General features: G+C 39.8%; 3 protein-coding genes across 6 annotated transcripts in view; 1 reads left to right on the forward strand and 2 right to left on the reverse strand.

Annotated features, from left to right (window-relative positions):
• Positions 1-12,355, reverse strand: part of LOC102312150 (interleukin-2 receptor subunit beta) — an 18,102-nt gene extending 5,747 nt beyond the window's left edge. Inside the window, exons 1-4 of one of the 2 annotated variants that reach the window (XM_014339127.2) lie at positions 12,251-12,355; positions 1,030-1,236; positions 815-926; positions 607-697 (exon numbers count right to left, since the gene is read on the reverse strand). In XM_014339127.2, the coding sequence (XP_014194613.2) occupies positions 607-697; positions 815-926; positions 1,030-1,120 (294 nt within the window). In that variant the 5' untranslated portion in view covers positions 1,121-1,236; positions 12,251-12,355. Of the gene's footprint in view, positions 1-606; positions 698-814; positions 927-1,029; positions 1,237-7,007; positions 8,675-12,250 lie in introns of those variants that run through there. The other variant, XM_042227401.1, reaches the window with a different exon arrangement.
• Positions 11,001-17,328, reverse strand: LOC102306229 (3-mercaptopyruvate sulfurtransferase). The gene is made up of 2 exons (XM_005939437.3): positions 16,595-17,328; positions 11,001-13,679 (listed from the first exon to the last, which is right to left on the reverse strand). The coding sequence occupies exons 1-2, from the start codon at positions 17,172-17,174 to the stop codon at positions 13,381-13,383; spliced, it is 879 nt and encodes a 292-aa protein (XP_005939499.1). The 5' UTR covers positions 17,175-17,328; the 3' UTR covers positions 11,001-13,380.
• Positions 17,329-17,806: 478 nt separating this feature from the next.
• Positions 17,807-20,861, forward strand: rps19bp1 (ribosomal protein S19 binding protein 1). 3 transcript variants are annotated; one of them, XM_042227408.1, is made up of 4 exons: positions 17,807-18,048; positions 19,248-19,469; positions 19,702-19,799; positions 20,156-20,861. In XM_042227408.1, the coding sequence occupies exons 1-4, from the start codon at positions 17,994-17,996 to the stop codon at positions 20,171-20,173; spliced, it is 393 nt and encodes a 130-aa protein (XP_042083342.1). In that variant the 5' UTR covers positions 17,807-17,993; the 3' UTR covers positions 20,174-20,861. The 3 variants fall into 3 exon arrangements, with proteins under 3 accessions (XP_042083342.1, XP_042083341.1, XP_005939497.1); XM_042227407.1 differs by having other exon boundaries at positions 17,833-18,048; positions 20,195-20,861; XM_005939435.3 differs by having other exon boundaries at positions 17,845-18,048; positions 19,296-19,469; positions 20,195-20,861.
• The last annotated feature ends 785 nt before the right edge of the window (positions 20,862-21,646 follow it).

A 21,646-nucleotide genomic window follows, 5' to 3' on the forward strand; every position in this document is an offset into this window, starting at 1 on the left:
CTGGTGCAAATTACTGACCTCTGTCATCATTTTAAGTGGGGGAACTTGCACAATCGGTGGCTGACTAAATACTTTTTTGCCCCACTGTACTTGTGAAGTGATGTATATGCTTGAGGCTTGAGGTTTTCCTTGGTGTCACAGAGTGAAATTCACAAGGGTGGGACCAGTTATGCTTCTTCTTCATTTTTGACATATTATTATTTCATATGTGCAGGTATACCCGCACATATTAGAAAAAAAGGGGTCCAGAATGCTCTCTCAGTTTAGCTTCTACGTTTTGAGAAATTAGCATTTTCACACAGTAGTCTGTGTCTGCACAGAGGCCATAATTAGCTTAATTTCACTTCATGTGCAAAAAAAGTAAAAATAAAAAAGAAGCCTGATCCTGGAGTTGTACTTCCTGAAATTCATACATAGATACTCTAATATAAAATGGAAAGCAGTGTGCTTTAAATGTCCTGCTGGCCATATGCTCATCACAGGATTCTTCACATCTGTCTATACCTTAAAAAGCAGATGATTCTTTTTTTCTCTCTTCTACAGATTTTAAACATATTTTTAATAAACAGGGTATCCACCAACAATGCTAGTTGTTTACACACTCACAGTGAATTCCATTTCAAAGATGAGGGAGCACTCCTTTAGGTCTGGTCTGGACATGTCAACAGACTTTAGGTGACAGGAAGTGCTGTAAGAGCTGAGAAGAAGAATATTCATTTGATTTTGCTGTAGATGATGTTACTGATGACATTTGTGACTCGTGTATTGTAAGTATTATGCATCTAGGTTTTCTTTTTGTGACTGAGGTCCTTACATGTAGCGAGATTCATACTGAGCATGTATGGTGCATGCAGTGTCATCAGACACGTATTTGCTGTTCCACAAACATGTGATGTTTCTATTGTAGTCAGTGTAGCAAGTGAGATCTGTGAGAATTAAAACCGGAGAGATTCGATGAGAATGAGTAAATATGTTAAACAACAGATCTTAAAATCAGTTAAACATGAATAAAGAGGAATAAAGACTAACTCTCTGGAAGCCTGGGACACTCATCACTTCTGCAGAGCAGCAGCACAGGCAGCAGAATAAACAGGGAAAGGCTTTTCTTATTTCTCTCCATTTGTTAAGTCCTTTGAGGCCACTGGGATGGTTTGTTTCCAAAGCTCAGTGACTGGAAGATTTGAAGCATTGTAGTCGCTCCAGACTTTGGCTCACTGCTTCCCAATTTTTCTCATCCTGCCCAGATAAAAAATAAATAAATTTAAAGTGTTTATTAAATCATCTGGTTGACAAGATGCAACAATGTGACAGAGATACACATAGAAAAAAAACTGCTGCCTACAAACACATCAAGAATAAGTTGTAACATAAGCAGTCGATGGAAAAACAGAAATAGAAGTGTTTCAGATCCTGCCCCACTCCTCTGCGGTTCCACATCTGTACAAATGTGACATTTGTTCTCTTGCAGTAACAGGATAAATGAACAATGTTGATTTGAGACAACAAAGTTCCAGTGTAAATCAGGCTTATGCATCAAAATCAACACCAAATACAATGTCATTGATATTTCCTTTTTCAGGGTAAAACAAGACCAGCTGGTTTTTCTGAAAGGCCACACTCATACAGCCATTAAAACAGGTAATGAAAAGAAATTCTCTGGTCAAATTCTCATTTTACACTCAGCCACGCACACTCAAGACATGCAAAACCTTTCATCAGCTTCCTTTTTGGAACATACAACAGTCTGCCTTTTTCATCCCACCCACATTTGTGCAAAAATGTCAGCAGTTTCCATTCAATCTCCACTGGAATTCAGCAAAACTATTTAATAAAATACAGTTTAAATATCAAACAGTTCTCTTAATAAAACAATAATAATAATTGTGTCAGCTACACAAACCCAAACAGATAAAAGGAAAAAAAAAAGGTTGAATTCATTGCTTTTCAATTCAAGCAATTAACACTGTAGAGGATCTTACTTTGAATCGGCACTGCTCTCCAGACTAAAATGTGAACTTCTGATTAATTATTCTTCACTTCTGAGCATCTGAAGCATGTCAACACGTGTTTCTTACTTCCTATCATTTCCTTCAACTGACAGATAAGGTTAAATTTAGTACCTGATGACACATTTAAACATGCAGTCAAATAAAAACTGGCAGCTTCTGCGTTAATGTTTCAGTTTTAAATTTCATCATCATTTATTAGTTTGTTGACTACAGCCTGCCATTTCCCCCAGCCTGCTGGATTTTTAACCGTGCACAGCAATGCACACAAAGGGCATGCTACAGCTAATACTTATAAATGTATTAGCTGCAGCTGCCTTTGCATGTGGACCGCAATGACATTTAAACTCTGTGAAAAACAGGATGAAAAAAAAAAAGTGTTTGTGTGGATTCGTGGTTCTTGTGGTTTTGCAGCCAAGTGCAAGCTGACCCACAAACACCCACAGCCTGACCTAAAACTTTCACCTTGTGCGTTTACTGCAGTATTATCTGTAAAGACTTTTTTTTAAAAGCATTTTATCTCATTGATATTCAAGCGAACATTTCTTTTCATTGTGATTAACGCAAACATATTAAGTTTATACTGCACAGCGCTGACGTAGATTCTTTACATGTTTAGATTCACATTCATAACATAACATATATTCTGCTTTGTAGCATGATAGAAAACCTAAACCTGAACCTGCAGCTAAAACCCTAAATATTATCTTCAGCCACAATCCATAGAATAACTGTCTAACAAACTACGTTCCAAGTGTCATGCAGAAGTCAACACTTGTGGCAGTTCGTGGCAAGTATACCATGAGTTGCTGCAGTTTAAAATGCAGTGTAAGATTTTAAAAATCATTTACTGATAAATATTTGTGGTGCCAGTATCATTTCTTTAAAAAAAAAGAAAGAAAAAAAAAAGAAAAAGTGTTGTTCTCCTTTTTTTTTAGCCTAAACCGCTGCACACTACTGTTTTTCTTCCATTTCCGTGCACAGGGGAAAGCACATTATGTTGGTGCTTCTACGGTCACCTGTTTGCAAGGTTTAATAAAGGTCAAAATGTTTTTCTGAGAACTCAAATGTTCCATTATTCTGACAGGTTCACTTCCTGCTAACGGCACTTCTTAAAAAAACTTAATCTGATTACATGCAATGAGCTCAGACTTACAGGATTTTAATAAATGGAGTATACAATTTCCAGTCATGCACATTACAAGAAAGTGCTTTAGTAGTCAGGAAGTTGATAAGCTTAACAGGAGGCACTTTGTGTAAAAATTAACAAGATGTCAGTTGATACAAAAGGTGAGGGGGGGAAGTTACACTAACTAAATCCTCTTAAAATGTACTATTAGATTGAGTCATGTGCTGCAGCATAAAGCAATATCAGTTCCATCCTGACATTGAGACTCTCTGATGAGAGCTCTTTTAGGGTGACAATGTTGCATGTAGTGATCCAAGAAGATAACAGCCTTGCAATCTTCCAGAATAAAAAAGAGAAACACCAGTATGGGATAGGAAATGAAGTAGATTACTTATTGTGTCAAATTATGATATGAGACTGCTTATATTTTATTCGTTATCTGATCTTCCGCATGCAAATGGTCTGACAACATACACCTACCTGACACCTCTAATGCACTGCTGCTCCTCAGTGTGAGGAATCTGTAGAAACTGACCTTTCACTCTACCAGATCTATAAAGGTCGCACTGCAGTCACATCAATCTGTAGCAGACGGCTCAAACAAGGCGCATGTTTGATGTGGGTGTTTTGGTTTAATCACAGCTAAGTCTTTCTTCTTGCCTGGGTAGAAGTCCTCTGCAGTTAAAGCATTCAGACAGACTTTCAAAGAGCGGTGAGTCTTTTAAATGCAAAAGATTCATCATGAAGTTCCATGAGCTTCTGTGCCCACACTTACCTTTATTCAACTTCAACAATATCACTAGTAAACACTGCACACATTTTCATAGCTATGATGACAGAGCCAAGCTATATTTATCTTTGAAGCCAGGTGAAACTGTCCATTTAGTCACATTTAAGCATTTTTTAAAGACATAAAGGTCTGGATTATGTAAAATTGTCTACTTGTAACCTCTGGTGTTGTGTATGGAATACAGAGCATGAAATGATTCACTGTAATTACTTTGGATAGGAATGCCTCAGCCTCAATTTTTCCCACTCTGACAAACCATCTTTTTTACCCTTACAGTGTCATCAAAGCCAAGTCTTATGGACAGCCTTGTTTCAGCTGAGTAATATTGTCCAATTATGTCCAACGTTTCTGAGTTCAAGTATCTCGGGGTCTTGTTTGCGAGTGATGGGAGAAGGGATCGACAGACAGATTGGTGCTGCGGCTGCAGTGATGCGGACGCTGCACCGGTCCGTCGTGGTGAAGAGAGAGCTGAGTGTAAAAGCGAAGCTCTCAATTTACCGATCGATCTACGTCCCTACCCTCACCTATGGCCACGAGCTGTGGGTAGTGACCGAAAGAACGAGATTGCGGATACAAGAGGCAGAAATGAGCTTCCTCCCTAGGGTGGCTGGCCTCTCCCTTAGAGATAGGGTGAGAAGTTCAGCCATCCGGGAGGGGCTCAGAGTAGAACCGCTGCTCCTCCACATCGAAAGGAGCCAGCTGAGGTGGTTCGGGCATCTGACAAGGATGCCTCCTGGGCGCCTCCTGGGTGAGGTGTTCCGGGCATGTCCCACTGGGAAGAGGCCCTGGAGCAGACCCAGGACACGCTGGAGAGATTATATCTCTCGGCTGGCCTGGGAACGCCTTGGTGTTCCCCGGATAAGCTGGAGGAGGTGGCTGGGGAGAGGGAGGTCTGGGCTTCTCTGCTTAGGCTGCTGCCCCCGCGACCCGGCCCCGGATAAAGCGGAAGAAGATGGATGGATTGTTTGTTTTTGGTTAGACTTCAACAAGACTTTTTCTGTTCTGGTGGATTTTTTTTTTAAAAAGTTCATAAGACTGAAATCACAAGTCTGTTTTTACTCAAATCTGAAGTCATGTGATTGATGATGCGAGTCAAAGTCATACTGGACAATCCACAGACTTCCCCAGCTAACAGGAGATTTGAATGATTTGCGTCAGTTGACCACTTATCCAATTGTGGAAAACCCGCTTTGTTAATAACTTCAAAAAAATCAAGATTCCTCTTCTTGCCTCTTCTTATCAGACACTATCTTAATACTTTACCTTCTAAGAACCATTTTTCATGTGTTAAGCACTAGTTCTCTTCATATCATTTGTCTACTGACTTTTGGACTTCCCCTACACTGGTCCGACAGCAAAGTGAAAAAGTTGACACTCTTTGATCTCTTTTTTTTCTCTTTCGTCTCTTTCTCTCTTTCCTTACTCACTTCACTGACACACGAGAAAAACAACCGCAAACTGAATACAAATACACACTAAAAACTTAAACCACATCCTAACCCCTTTGTCTTCCCAGAAAGGTATGTTTGTTTCCAATAACAAAAAAAGCAACCATTCACAATCCAGAAAGTCTGCTCTTCATTTCTTGAACTACTTTTTTCTTGAAATTACTGGTGCAGCGGTTTCTGAAACCACAACTAGTGGTGAGCTGGAGTAACATGTTTTACTCATTTCTGTGGGCATACAGATCAGAACTGCTTCATAATAGTCATCATGTTAAGCTTCAGTCACATGGGCTTAAAGTCTGGTCCACCCTGTCAACCTACATGACTGACAAAAATGTCACTCATTAGATAGTTGGTGTCAGGAAATGCAGATTTTCCCTAAGCAACTGGTGGTTACCAGAAAGTTGCTGACCTGTCTGGGTATTTTTTCTTTCCTTCTTTTGTTTTTATGGCTGATGTTCAACCAAAAAGAGGCAGTAAAGATGTTTGTTGCTCTCTGACTATAAGTAGCTAAAATGAGCATGGTTGTCAGTTGGTGGAACCTTGTCTTGTTTACTGTAAGTGATTAATTGAAGTATCGTTATTATTATGACGTCAGAGACAAGAATCTGCCGAGTAGTTTTTATGTGATCAGACACTTGGAAATGAGATGGTTGGATTGATTATGCCGCTATGGCTTGAATTCTTAACTGAAAGGGCTGAAGGTGGGAGAAATTAGCATATCATAGTCGCAGTCTAGGAGTAGGCGTATCCCGAAACAACAGCGGCAGCAGCAGTATGACTGTTGAGCATGCAGGGACACATAATTTTGTACAGACATACAATAAATCCCCTGAGCTGTTTCCTCTAATGCTGCTGGCAGGCAGAAATTTGGGTGTTTACAGCTTACCACGAGCTTTGTGAAATGTCTGAATTTCAATTTGTTTAATACTGTTTATGTGTAAAATCAACATGATAAACTTGCTTGTTAGCATGCTGACACATTTCAAACTGCAACCCCCAAAAAAGCTGTTGTGTGCATGGACGACTTTTGTTTATTTGACAAAACTATCCACATGTCCTTTTAGAAACCCTTTAACTCTGGCGTCCTTTCCTTCTCTCGCTCCTCCACACTATTTTGTGTCTTTGCTATTCTGCCACCTCCCCCTGCCTCACCCCCCCACCTGTTTTCCTGTGCCATTTAAAGTGCACCTTTCTGAGTTAGCGTTTTTATTAAAAAGACAGCATTAGGTATCTTACTGGGACTAGTTTTTATATCTAAATATATTTCTGTCTACTTGGACCTTTTAGGTGATCTTTAGTGCAGAATATATTACAATTACAATATAACTGTGAAAAGTCTTGTTCACAATTATATTGTGGAAAATACAGTGAGAACTCTTGCATAAACACAATAGGTGAGCTTTAACTTGTTATGATTTTATGAATTAAATACAGAAAAAAGAAAGCCTTTTCCATTCATCACATGCACGTAAGCAGCCACTTCTAATCTCGCTTCAGAGTAGACTTTATCACTTTCTCCATCACACTGCAACACCATCTTTCCTCACCGCAGGTTCATTCATTCATAGCAACTAAAAAATGTGTTTGATCTCTCTTAGAAAAGACCAAGTAAACCAAGTAAAAATTGAACTTACCGTTCCAGAGTTGTTCAGCGTGCTGTCATTTCCATGTCTGTAGGGTTATTCAGGCCGTGTACCCTAAACATTTCTTTGACTAAAGTTTTGCCGTCTTGCCTCTAGTGACGTATTGGAAAATTTTCTGAGAAAAGAAGAGGCTGCGGTGCTGTGGTTTCCCTTGGGGTTGTAACTCGGTGACATTCAATCAGCGTGTCAAGAAATGTGAAACATGGTGAAAACCCCTTTTTCTATGTTCGCATAAACACTTTCTGTTCCCTTTGCACTGAGTTTCTATTATTTGTTAAAAATACTATGACTTGGTAAGAAGTAAAAGTAATATGCTAGTGCAGAAACTATAATTTCATGCCTCTGTTTTGTTTGCTTTGCTAACTGAAATTCAGAGTCAACTCTTTTTAGGGCCAGGTTAAATGATTAGTTGGGAAATGTGCTTTCTTACTGAGAGTTTGATGGAAAGTTCGATATCTCATATGTTTACATAAGAAATATGAAGGTTAGCTTAGCAAGTGAGAAAGGCTGAGAATGGGGGAAACAGCTGGCTTACTAAATAAGCTTATTGGTTAATTGTGAAAACCTCTATTTGTCATCCTACCTGGTTTTTCTGTGGGTAAAAGCGGTGTTGGTGTTACTGTAATGCATTTACCCGTTACTGAGTAATACAACACATCACTGTCCTAAATTTAGTTTTGTTCTCGTGTGCATGCACTCACACGGCAATCATCCCTCTGCAGTTTCCTGGAGGCACGATATAAGTGGCAGAACAGTCTATACTACAAAAAAGTGACTGTGCCCAGTTAATAAACAACTATCCACTGCTGGTGAAATGCTATCAGTTTGGGAAAGGACTTGAAATTAGAGGTGCTGAAGTGTGCACGTGTGCTAGAGTGTCTTACTTTTTTTTAATATGCCACCGTTGCAAGTACCACATCCAGCTGCACACAGCAGATGAAAATAAACAGCCTAAATCTGACCGAACTGGGCCTCACAGGTGAGAAAGCGTTAAAGACAATATTTTAACGCAGACACCAAAACAAATATTAATCACGTGCTGTGACACGTCAGGCACACACAAGCAGATCACCAAAAAGTAGGCCAGTCTCACGATTAGGGGGGCTTTTAAGCCACAGCACACAGGATATACAAGAAGCCAACTTGTGCATAACTTACTAGAACCTGGCCAGACACGTATAAAAGGTTTAGGCAATACATTTTGTTCATGAGGGGTTGAATATCCTGAAACCCTTAACCCCTCCAAAAATGATTTTCAACATGAGCTATACCTCTCATGTACTCATTTTCAATTCTGTCCATCCTCTTAGTAAAACATCTTGGTATTTTCAACTCTGCCACCTCCACGTCAGCCTCCTGCCTTTTTGTCAGTGCCACCGTCTCCAAACCAGCAGGTTTCACCACCACACGGGAAATCTTTCCATTCACTCTTGTCACACATCAACCTTGACCCTCATCTCCACCCGCTGCACTCTCTTCTTCACCTCTGTTGTCTATTATATGAGGCTTTGGATGGTTGACCCCACCTTCACCACCTGTGCTAGTTGCATGTTTACCGTTCCACCGGTATCCCTCTCATTCTCACTCATGTTTATTTATTTATTTATTTAGGACAGTGCATGTTAATGAACATAAATGTAAAAAAAAAAATTACATGAATGTAAACATACCAGATTATAGCCAAGGGCTAATTTCCATCTGTTGTCCTTAAGCATAAAAATAGACATAATAATTCATAAAAATTCATCATTCATTCATAATAAAAATTCCATCACCAAACTTACACATACACACCTTTCTGTTCCCAAATAAAACATTAAAACTATACAACTTATACATGATCACACACTTGATTTGTCCATAACCAGTTTTTAACCTTTGCCTTAAACAAATTGAATGTCGAGCATTCTCTAATGGGTTGAGGAAGACTGTTCCACAGATGGCCACCCTGGACAGAAAGGACGTTCTGCCCAAATGCTGTCCGTCTGTGGGGTATAAACAAGTCTCCTCGGATTGTAGCTCGAGTGGTCCTGTCTGAGCTTTCTTTATGCCTAATGAACTGCTTTAGTGGTGGTGGAGCAAGGGAGTGTAAGACTTTATATATTAAACTCACTCTTTTAAGTTTCACTAAGTTATTGAAGTTCAGTAATTTATGTTTTTTTAACACATGACAGTGGTGGTGGGAAGTCGGTTTTTTGTCAAGTAGTTTTAAACTTCTTTTATACATGTTTTCAATAGTTTTAAGTGTTGTTGGACAAGCAAGTGACCAGGACGTCAAACAATAGTCCATATGAGAGATGATCATTGAGTAAAAATAAGTTTTTGCAACATTCATATTTAAATTATTACGTATATGATTAAAATTTCGATTATTAAATTTAAGTACCTGGGACACTTTATTTATGTGACTCTTGAAGGATAATGTTGGGTCTAGAATGACCCCAAGATATTTAAATTCTGGAGCTAATTCAAGCTCTACTCCATCCAGGAATATGTTTGACTGCTTCAAGTTTAAGGGGCGTTTTGAAAAATACATACCGACAGTTTTTGAGGTGTTCAACATTAGGCATGAGTCCTCCAGCCAGCTATGCATTAATGCTAAAGCAGCTGTAAGATCTTTTGCCACCTGCTGGACACTATTTGCTTGCGTATATATAACTGCATCATCTGCATACATTTGAGTATGTATTCTATCTTCTACTGACTTTCATTCCTCTATTCTCCAGTGCAAACCTCCACATGTCCAGGCTCTCTGCTACCGTCTCGCCACTGCAAAATATCATCTGTATGCATCGTTAGTCCACGTAGACCCTTGCCTGACTTCACCTGTCAGGCTGTCCATCACCATCAAAAACAGGAAAGGACTCAAAGTCAAACCCTGATGTAATCCCATACCCACCTTGAACTCATCTGTCACTTCTACCACACACCTAACCCACTGTCTCGCTGGCGTCCTGCATGTCTTGCGCCACACTCACATACACTTCTGATTTCCTAACACACTACCTCAGGCGCCCTATCATATGTTTTCTCTGGATCCATGAAGACACTGCAACCCCTTTTTGATGTTCCAGCAACACTTTTTTAAAAAAATATTTTTTGGCCTTTTTCTGGCTTTATTAGATGGAGACAGTGAAGACTGACAGGAACGCAAAAAGAGACAGAGGGGGAGACGTGCAGCACATGGTCGCCTGCTCATCCAACTATGCTAAACCAGTGCCCACCCAGCAACACTCTTAAAGCAAACATTACACCTGAAGTGCTCTTTCACAGCATGAAGCCATACTGCTACAGCTTTTCACATCATCTTTGTTCTTGGAAAGGAATGAAGAAGATGTGTACTTCTTCTCCATTACTCATGGGTCCTCTCAATCTCCAGGATTGTGTTAAACAATCTAGTTAAAAGGTCCACTGCCCTTTCTCCTAGACACATCCAAACCTCCACTGTGTGTCATCTGGATTAACTGCCTTTCCACTCTTCTAGAGCTGCCTCACTTCCTTGCTACTAATCCTCTGCACTTCCTCATTGGCTAACTATCCACTTTCCGTCCCCCTCTGGCTCTCGTTTTTTACATTCATTAGCTTCTTAAAGTATTCCTTTAATCTTCTTAGCACACTGCATATATTATAACTAATATTATAGTCGTATATATTATAATATTATACTAATATTTTGTACTGTTGTGACATCTTGTGGCGGGTATTAGCTGATTGCTCATTGCACCTTTTGTAACTACTGTTGACTGCTGCTATGTAATGTCATTTGTCCATGATGCTTGACATTTTAAGGAAAAAAATATGGTTATGTTATATTTTTACTTTCTAAATCATGCATTTCTGAGACGGATGAAAAAAGGAACAGTTTGTAAAGTGTTTTTACAACTTTATCTTTTATATTATTTTTCTGTCTGTGATGTCTGCCTTTGCACTGCTGCGAACAGAACATTAGATCTCTCTAAGCATCAATAGCATGCTAAAAACAGCTAACAGCAAGAGACCAACCAGAGATGGAAATATCTCAAGACTCTAGTTTCAAAAAAGCCTTGAACTCTAAAGAAAAAAAGACCTGAGGAAACACTTTCCTGATGGGTCTTAATGACAAGTTCCAACATTTATTTAAAACGTGATTTATATAAGTTATGTGCCCATTAGACTCATAAAGGACATTAAAGCCAAGTTAAGATCACCAACTGTACATTAATAGTTATGTATAGACAAATAAATGATCGTAATATGAATTTAATTATGTAACTAACCAAAAGTTACTTAATAAATGTCAAAATGTTGGAGGTGTTCTTGAAGAAAAACCTTCATTTACTGTTTGACGAGTAAATGTTTCACTGTTCCACAAGTTTTTTAACAATGTCAGTTTCAATTCTGTTCAATGTTATTTACATAGTGCCAAATCAAAATAACAGTTCCATCACAGCACTTTTTATTGTGATGTAAGGCCACTATAATGATAGAGCGAAGCCCCCAACAATAACATGACCCCCAAATAGCAAGCACTTGACAGTGAGAAGGAAAAGCTCCCTTTTAACAGGAGGAAACCTCCAGCAGAACCAGATTCAGGGCGAGGCAGCCATCTGCTGCGACCGTTTGGGTGAGATTTACGACAACACTTTAACAAGAACTATTTAAGAATTAAAGCCATTTTTTATACAAAGTAACACATTTTTCAAGTGGATACAATCCTGAGACAACTCTGTGTGTAGATGCAGGTGCTCAGCAAAGCTGCCCAGAGAAACTAATTAAAAATACTCATGATTAAATGTTCAGACTATTTCACCTGAGCTCCTATTATACAACAGTGCTGAATGCCAAGGTTTAAAACTCTAGTGTAGTGCTGCCCTCGAGTGGAAGCTTTAGAAACACAAACTCAAATGGCATTTAATGTTGGTTATTATAAAGTGGAAAGGGATAAATATTAACTTCACAAAGATAACTTCACATTAAAGCCCTGAAAATATAATCAGTGTTAAAACAAGCGAGCTTTTTCTTATTGTTAGTATTTTTATTTGTTTTTAGTCTAACTAGAATTTATGTTGTGTTCTGAAATAAAATTAAATTAAACTTAAAATGTAAAAACCCCCAATTATTTATGACATAAAAAACAAACCAAGAGATTATCTTGGGACTTCACTGCTGTTCTAAGTTATCACCAACAACTTTCCCAAAGGAGCTCATGTTCACAGCAAGATAACAGAAATCTTTTATCAGAGCAGCACACTCACCAGTTAAGAGCCAGGACAGGGTGACTACTCCCACACTGCAACAGCACAAATAATGAACATGTCCTCTCGGTGACACATGTACAACTATACTGTTCAGAAAAAGCAAAAGGCTTTTTTAATGCGAAAGAGGAAGAGAGGACATATGAGTCTCACTTCCTTGTCACAGGTCAGCTTTAACATTTCAACTTATGTACAGCAACCCCTTTGCTATGCAGTGGAAAAATGCCTTACGTGTAATACGTGTGACTATCACCAAGTACGTCACAGCAAAGTGGGTTTTGACGCCACATTTTTGTTTCCTTTAGTGCAAATCTATTTTATATCTGTTCATGCTGAACTTTACTCAAGAAATGATTATTGTATATGGCAAAAGTGATTTACTTGTTATATTAAAAGCAATATTTTTAGCATCAACATTGCATCACTGAAATCATTTTAAGCCACTGAAATCATTTAAAAAGAGTCTTCTAAAATGCTGTACAGTAATTGGCAATGTGTAACATGACATGAGACAGTAGCAATCATGATGATATATTAATTTATTTTTTCTTTAGACACCAACTTCTCAGGATATCTGACTTTGGAAGGGGAAAAAACCCCAAAAACAAACAGAAAAACATCACTATCCTTAGGCTCTAATCAGTCAACAAGTCAAAAGTCCATCGTTTAAACTGCATTATTGTAAGAACCTAACAAAGTACACTCTGCTCTTTGTCTATTTTCAGTCCTTTTTAATCAGTTACTGCGTCGATAAACATGTTCATATTTATTTTACCAAAGATTACACAAGATTACAAAGTGTAGGTGTCTTTGAGTCCGTGAGCTGCCAACAGGTGGAGACTTGAGGTGGGGGGGACGGGGTTAAGAAGCTCAGTTTAGTGTCCACATATTGTTGACTTTAATCACAAATCATCTATCAGTATATAAAAGATGAACAAAAAAAAAAAAAATTCCCAGTGGTGTATTATTAATACAGGAGCTTTTCGGACATTCTGGGAAATTTTGCTATCGTGCTGCTGGCTGTGGCTTCACAGGAGGAAGTCATACAAATCCCAAATGACCAAACTTCAATGGCAACAACAGCACAAGTGATCCAGCCTAAAACCATCGGTCACAGGTCCTTCCTGTTATCACAAATGTTTCCCTCTCCCATCTGATATGACGTGCTCGGGCACGGCGCGGGTGTACCACTCTGACCATCCACCGTCATACACCGACACCCCCGGGTGCCCGCACTCGTGGGCCGCCAGTGCCACGTGGCACGCGGTCACTGCAGAGCCACATAAGACACAAAGCGGGCGGTCGAGATCCACACCAGCACGGGCAAACAGAGCCTGGAGTTGTTCCTTTGGCAGGAAGTGGCCAGAAGGTGACAGGAAGGCGTGGAAAGGAATGCTGATGGAGCCAGGGATGTGACCCGGCTCTGTGTCTGTCAATCAGAAAGAGCAGATACATTCAGAATATGATTAAATAATCTGAAATAGCAAATGTGTACTCTTAATTAATTAAGAAATGGGCAGTTACACAGAAACATGTAATTAAAAAGACCTTTAGAGATCTTGATTAGCCTTGGTGAGGCTTTTAAGTCATGCTAACCCTGTGTTGATCCCTTCTGTTTTTCTCAGTCTGGATTATGTTCTACACTTTGAATGTGGACTACAGTAAAATTCTTGAGCTGTTGCTCTTTATTCTAAATATTTTGCAGGGAAAATGGAAAATATGTGCAGCAATTTATTGAAACACATACAAAGATACATGGAAATACAGTATATGAGGCAAAAACAGAGTTTGTCATTATTTGGTTAGACAACCTTTATTCTTCAACACAGCCCAAACTCTCTTATGACAAGCTTTCTTGTCATTTCTTTATGTAGCAAGTAGTAACTATGACATCACCCATTGACTAGTAAATGAAGTCTTGCTGTGACGCATTTTCATCATTGTGACTGTGGTGTTTTAAAACCACGTGTGGCAAGCAACTGTGAAACCAATGACACTACACAATCACTGGGTAAAGGCTTACTATTGAAGTTGTGCCAGCCATTAAAAAGAATTCATGTTTAAGGCACTTCTGTTTTGGCTTTACTTTTTAGACCTTTCTAGCTACACCCCTCCTTGATGTAGTCTCTAATCCTGGAGTGACCTTTTACATCACAAATAATTTTACCACACATGTTTAGTGCCATTAGTAAAACTGTTATGATCCCCATTTCTGAATAACTTGTTATACAGTACACATGATTAGCAAATCATTATAATCTGCCTTTGTATTGACCGCCTCTTATTATGGCATTTCCATCTCCACTCTGCTAGCATCAGAAAGAGTAAGAGGCGTAAGTTATATTGGTCCAGCTCAGCTGCACTCGACTCTGAATAAATCAGTAGAGAGGCATGAGTCAGAGGACTGTTAAAGTCCATGACTGAAGATGACAGTCTTAAATATAAGATAAAAAAACGGAACATAATGTGATCATTGATGACTCAACCCTGTGACCTTTTGGCTACAGAAGGACCATGTGGACGAAACCCCAGAAAGGGTTTTCTTCAGATCACATTTTAAATGTGAAAAAAAATAGCCAGGTGTTAATAAACCACAACCACACTGGGACAGGCGGTATTTTAGTCTTGACTATATCAGTTATAGTGGGAAATTGGTTCAGTGTTTCAAAAGCAAAACTCTGAATTGAGGAAAAGAAAGCGAAACCCGCATTTGCTACGTTTTTACTACCACAGACAAATATGTGTGTTTGTATCGATGTTTGATATGAAAACAGACATTACGAAAACTGATGCTTATACTCCCAAGGGAGTCAATCAGAAGAGCAGATTTAGCATGTGAAAGTTTTATTTGTTCCCCCCCAAATTAAATCCAGGCTGGATTTACACATGCAATGAAAAGGGAAGTTTTTTGGGTTTTTTTAAGAGAGCAGTCAGAAAGGTCACTGCTTAAACTGCTTTCAGAAGTGTTCTGCCTGCAGAGGAGCCCTGTAACAGCACATCAGAGCTTTACCCTCTAACAGTGTGTGTACTGTGAGAAGTATATGGATAAGACATATATACCTTATCACTGTTTTGTCCATTCACTGAGTGCCGTCTTTAAAAACATCAGCAGATCAAAGGTTGGACTACTGCTGCATCGAAACGTTTAACCATTCACTTTGTCTGCTACTGTGGTACAGCAGTGTGTGTGTGTGTGTGTGTGTGTGTGTGTGTGTGTGTGTGTGTGTGTGTGTGTGTGTGTGTGTATGGTTCATTGACTATAGCTAAAATGTGGGCTATCTAAGTACGGCCTGTCTGCCTGACCTCTTTTCATGTTTGTGTTCTTCAGTCATCCAAGCCCTGCTGGGTTTGCACAGAGCAAACTCCATAAAACTCTATGTAATGTACAAGGAACTAGCAAACCATTATCTTGTCGTCCCCCCCCCCCATACCTGTGTCACCCTGACGTCACTGTCAGAGTCAAACTGTAATTGTGTTTTATAAGATACTAATTATTGTCCATGTTTGTTCACTAGTAAAGAGAAGAATGTCAGGGGTCAATAACATAAAATATCATGGGCCATGATATCCTCCCCTAATAACAATAATAACTTATTGTGACACGTTTGTGTGTCTATCCACCTCCACTGCCATCAGTTTGAAGTCTTTGCAGTGTACAACTGCCAGAAAAACAAATCTGCGCAGACAACAGGAAGACATTTGGAGAATTTCAAACTGGTAATTGATACCCGCCTCCAGGTGCAATCCTCGAACCAGTTTTTGATCAGTCATTCTTAAACACTCTTAAACAAGTTGACTGGTTCAATCATTCTGTTTATCTTAAAAAAACAGGCACAATAAGATCATCAATGTTGTCTATAAACCCTTTAATGAAAAAGTTACTATCAACAATGCACGTAGTAAAAGCTACTGTGGGACGTTACTGTGAGTCACTCAGTCATCACTTTGACCAAGATAAAAATTCTATTAAAAAAATGCATGTCACCATCTTTTCCAAGGGAAAAGAGTGTAACGTTGGGTTCTTTAGAAGTATTTCAGTTACACACGGACATGAGTCAGGCCGGAAATCCTGGCACAAGTGTGTCCCAACAATAGCTGAGTTGTGAAGTTATCTTAATCATAATCAACGCATTTGTCATCAAGAGGCAATAAGAATAAAGATACAGTACACGCCCCCTCATGTCAGTGTGCCTGTAGTCTGAGGATGCTATTTGAAATACGGGTGTCAGTAATCTGAAAATGTAATGAAGTTCTGAGAAGAATGGATCTCTTCAAAAGACTGAGTGGGGCACGCAGGACTGTAACCATGTAACCATCATAAAGGCTCTAATGCCGACTACTCACTGTCTCTGGGTTCAGGGTCCAGTCCTTTGAACCTGCCTGTGGGCCTGGCATCCACCACCTGGAACTTTTTAGTCTCCAGGTTATCCAGGATATCCTCATAGGTTTTTATCCACGAGCGGTTCAGAGAGGCTTTGAACTCGGTCGCTGTGGGTCTGACGTACCGGTCACTCACAGGTCGACCCTCCAGCTCCCAGTTCCTGAGCCCCCCATTGAGCATAGAGACCGCACTGTGCCCGAACACTCGGAACATCCACCACACGCGGGGCGCCGAGAACGCCCCGAACTCGCTGCCATCGTAGACCACGACGTGCGTGTCGTTTTCTATTCCCAATTTCCCGACGTATTCCGCAAAATAGTCCTCTGACGGCAACATATGGTCCAGAGGAGAGGTTTTATCACAGCACTGGTCAATGTCAAAGAAAGCTGCTCCCGGCACATGCTTCTTCTTGAACTCGGTCTTTGCGTTTCTCCGCAGTTTGGGCAAATACCACGAAGTGTCCAAGACCCGCATTTTCCCCTGGACCTTTACAGCCTGAGTCAGCCACTTAGAGGTGACCAGAGCGGTGGCTTGGAGAGCCATGGTGAACTGGAGATGCAAACAGGCTACAAAGTTTACCTAAGTTTCACAATATTTAACAAAACCGAGCCAAAAGTCGGGAGCGGTCGAGTGAGCAAAGGTACTAATGGTGGCGAGAGAGCGCATGCCAAACCGTCACGCCCCTCGGCTCACCTGACACTGACAAAAGTGAAAGGGGGACACAGTAAAAATGGCATTAGCCTACATTTTAGACAAAGTCTGAACCGACAGTCATTCATAAATCTGCAGCGAGACATGCACATTTTTCCAACTCCAACAGAAAACGTAATCTATTAACCTATCTCCGTGTGAAGTGAAAATAACAGAGGATTGGAGCCACTTGTTCCATATTTGAACACGATCAAATATTGTAGCATATTTGATTTGAGAGTTGGCAGTTCTGTTTTGATACTACTACTACTACTACTAAAATGGCCTGTATTTGTATAGCGCTTTACTTAGTCCCTAAGGACCCCAAAGCGCTTTACACTACATTCAGTCATCCACACATTCACACATTGGTGATGGCAAGCTACGTTGTAGCCACAGCTGCCCTGGGGCGCACTGACTACTACTACTACTACTACTAATAATAAGAATAAGAAGAATAAAAATTTAAAACTAAAGTAATTGAAATAGCACAACAGGTCATCCAGGTAGGAACTTTGTTCATTTTACATCGTCAAGCCGACTGCATTTAACCGACGCACGCGAGCTTGCCGGATGTTTATGGAACCACATGTTGTTACCCGGTTATAAAAGCACATTTCTGTGGATGTAGTTTGTGGAAAGTAGAAGAAAACGTTTGTAGCTTGAATCAGGATGTCGGCTTCGTTGATCAGGAGAGGACTGGAGTTGCTGAGCAATGACATTAAAGGTCAGTTTAGCCTCTTGAGCTTGCTGTGCCAGTTGGCTAACAGTATTGGATATTAGCGCTCTCGCTATTATAATTCTGACATAACTTGTGACTGATCTGTTTTTTGTTTTTTTTACATTGTTATAGTTAGGCCGTTTACAATGTTGCTTTAAGGTCTAAAATTGATTACTTGAATATTATTTCGGAGGTTTTCACGTTGTCGTCATTAAACCATAGCAACGTAGAGCCCGAAGAAGACGTATTTGAATAACGGTACTATGCTTAACCTCAACCTACATAACATTCCTGTGAGGAAAGCAATTCCTCATCCGGGTGAGCGGGTACTTGGTCTCAGCACAGCTGATGTCAGGAGGACCCTGAGAAGAACTGACGTACCCAAGCAGCGCCTCGGGACTGGTGCTCAAGGAATGTGCTGACCAGCTGGGTCATGTCCTCACAGACCTCTTCAATACCTCACTGAACCATGCAGTTGTACCATCATTCTTCAAGAATTTTACCATTATACTAGTTCCTAAAAACAGTCCACAGTTCTATGTCTTAATGATTATCACCTTTTAGGACTCACAATGTGCATTTCAGTTCCGCATTCAACACAAATCATCTCCCAGCGTGAAAGCATGCGGCAAGTGGAGACAATTGATGGGGACTGGTGTACCACACACAGCTTCTCATCAATAACATTGTGGAGGAGGTGGACAGCAGCACTAAGTTTCTAGCTTTGTTCTCTTGTAATGGGAGCACAGCAATGTCTGCACTTCCTGTCTCAGATGAAGAGTGTGTATTTGGAGCAGAAGAGCCAGATTCTCCAAGTTTCTTTCTCATAGCCGTCAGGCTTCTAAATTCTATTTTTTTTAATACCCCTCCCTTCTATACACACACACACACACACACACACACACACACACACACACACACACACACACACACAGTGGACCACACTTGGACTGATCTCCCTGCTGCTGTGATACTCCATTGCTATCTATAAGTGTAATACACTGGTAATTTAACAATACTGCTGTTTTTTTTTTTATGCATTTCACATTCATTTTTTTATAGCTCTGTTTGTTACTACAATTTTTATTAATGTTGTGAGCCAGTGCAACACGATTCCATTCAGATATGCTATAATTAGTGTATAGCTTTTGAATGACAAAAAGATCGATTCACACTCTTAAAAGAACATGTTTCCTTGTCTGCAGCTTACTTTGGGTTTTGTGCGTGTCTTTTTGCCATGTGTTTCCTGCCAGATGTCACTAAAGTGAAGAAGAAGCAGCAGCAGACCCCCAGCTCAGCCACAGTGATGGAGCTGGTGAGCACCAAGCGGCAGGGAGTTACCAAGCAGGTCAAAAGACTGCAAGGCCGTCTCGGGCCTGGCAAGAGCAAAGCCACTGTTAAAGACAAGAGGATCAAGTCTGCAGTGGGTCAGTCTGCTTGCTGTATTTCAGTCTTCTTCATGCTTAGAATAAAAGACATCTGTGAAAAAGTAAAAACAATTGGTACAGAGGCTTTTGCGTTTTTATGTAAGGACCAGTAGGTGGCAGCATTGGTCTTAAACTCAGTTAAAAGAACTTAAACCTGAATAATTGTTCTGTTACTCTTTTACAGTCTAGTTGATGTTGCTCTAAATTTCTTGTTCTTTGGTTTGAATTGTAGAGGAGTTCAGGAAGAAGCAGGGGAAGAGCCATTTGAGTGAGAACCTCAAATACTTTATGGCAACTGGCTGTAAAGCAACAGATTCTGACACACTGAAGGTAACCAGGTCATCAGTCCCTCACATTTTACAAGTACTGTCATTGTCTGTGACTTTTATCTCTTCTTGAAACACTGGAGTCCAAAATGTTAAGCAGGATTTAAAAAGAAGAGTCATATTTACATAAAAAAGCAGCTTGCTCACAGCCACAAAAACACTGGTGGCACCCGGTGGTACCTCTCAGCCTGCTCGTAGATTCAGCAGTGGTATCAATTTTAATGTCGGCAAAAAATAAACATCCTGTACAGTAAAGATCCAAATCCCAGGATTTTATTTATTTATTTTTTGCATTATTGATAACCCAAATAGATTCATAGCCATCACTGGCTACTGATGAACTGCTTTTGTTGTCTACAGGTGGCCCTAACGTGCTGATTTGATTTCTGTCTGACATAGATCGTGAACCACAATAAAGGGAGGCAGTCAAGAAATCACCCGGACAGGCCTGTGAAAAAGGCCAAAGAGGCAAAGTCTTTGTTCACAGAGGAGGAGTTCCAGCAGTTTCAGAAGGAATACTTTGGCAGGACTGTGGAGGAAAAGAAATAAAACGGACACAAAGACACTGCGCCCACAGCAGAAGCTCCAGGGCTGCGTTTGGAGGATCGAAGTGGATTTCTGGACCAGATTTTGTTCTCATTCATGTTCATGTAGTGTCTGTATGGTTCTGGGGTTTTTTTTCTTTTTCTTTTTTTTCTTTCAAGGGTGTCTGTGTGAGTAATGTGTACATTTTGAACCAACCACAGGTTGAAGTTCATAGACAAAGTATGAAAAATCATTGACAAAGAGACAGGAAATGACTGAGATATGACTTGTCAGTCATAGCTCGCTAGTCCTTTGTTTCATTGTTTGTGAACTACAAACGTAATGAAGCTCACCTTTAATTCACAGCCAAGAAAAACACCATATTCATGGCTTAATAACCAGATAAGCTTAGCAAGAGCCATTACAGGGCGGTGTGAGAGAGCAAATTCCTGAAATTATGGGCTTATGGATGACTTATACAATACATTTCTGTTTCTCATCCCTTCTTCTTTGATAACTTCTTAGAATTTTTTATTTTTTATTTTTAAGATTATTGAATTATTTTTTCAATAAAAGCTGTAATTCTGGGAATAAAGCTGCATGACACACTCGATAGATCTAAAGATATTAGTTGCTAATTAATCAATTATTAAATAATATCACAGTCAACACAAAGGTTTGTTATTTCTATTGCAACGACCTTGAATTAATAGCTTCCATCATTTTCATCATTCCTCCTATAAACACGTGTTTTGATATGGTCGTCCTCAAACTTGTTGCTTTATTAAAGTAATGAAATAATGACTCCTGTCATGGGTTTATTCTTGTTCAGATTACAGTCTTTCTCTATTGGTTTGGCTCATTTCTTGAAACAGAAATTACATTCTCAAAACTCTAAACTCATTTGGCAAAACACTCTTACAGTTTAGCACAACACTATAGCTCACCTGCAAAAGCTCATATCTCTTCCAAAACTGTTCACTCGGGCTTCAATCTAAATCCCTTTCTCATTTAAACAGTCAGTGTCTCCAAAATGGCAAAGATCCTTCTCAATAGCTTTGGCTCATTTCTCGACACAGATCGGACATTCTCATCGTTCTTGGTGCTTTTGTCAAACTAAACCTGGATGGTTGATCACAACAACATGGTCCACCTGCAAACGCTCATATCTCCCCTAAAACAGTTCACTCATGTGTCAAAACTACATTTCTTTCTAATCTGAATAGTCAGTGCCCCCAAAATGCATCGTCCCTTTGGCATTGTGTGAGTACTGCCATACAAAATGTTTAGATGTTTTGTCACTATGGCAACAATATACAACAATGG

The sequence above is a fragment of the Haplochromis burtoni genome, unplaced genomic scaffold, assembly GCF_018398535.1.
Source record: "Haplochromis burtoni strain Fernald_Lab_line unplaced genomic scaffold, NCSU_Asbu1 Contig_258, whole genome shotgun sequence".
Lineage (NCBI taxonomy): Eukaryota > Metazoa > Chordata > Actinopteri > Cichliformes > Cichlidae > Haplochromis > Haplochromis burtoni.

Excerpts from the sequence above, each read along its gene's own strand:
- LOC102306229 (XM_005939437.3), bottom strand. The coding sequence starts at position 17,174 with ATGGCTCTCCAAGCCACCGCTCTGGTCACCTCTAAGTGGCTGACTCAG. Across the intron at positions 13,680-16,594 it reads GGACCCTGAACCCAGAGACA|ACACAGAGCCGGGTCACATC; the intron begins GTGAGTAGTCGG and ends TCTGATTGACAG.
- rps19bp1 (XM_042227407.1), top strand. The coding sequence starts at position 17,994 with ATGTCGGCTTCGTTGATCAGGAGAGGACTGGAGTTGCTGAGCAATGAC. Across the intron at positions 19,470-19,701 it reads GAGGATCAAGTCTGCAGTGG|AGGAGTTCAGGAAGAAGCAG; the intron begins GTCAGTCTGCTT and ends TTTGAATTGTAG. Across the intron at positions 19,800-20,194 it reads CAGATTCTGACACACTGAAG|ATCGTGAACCACAATAAAGG; the intron begins GTAACCAGGTCA and ends TGTCTGACATAG.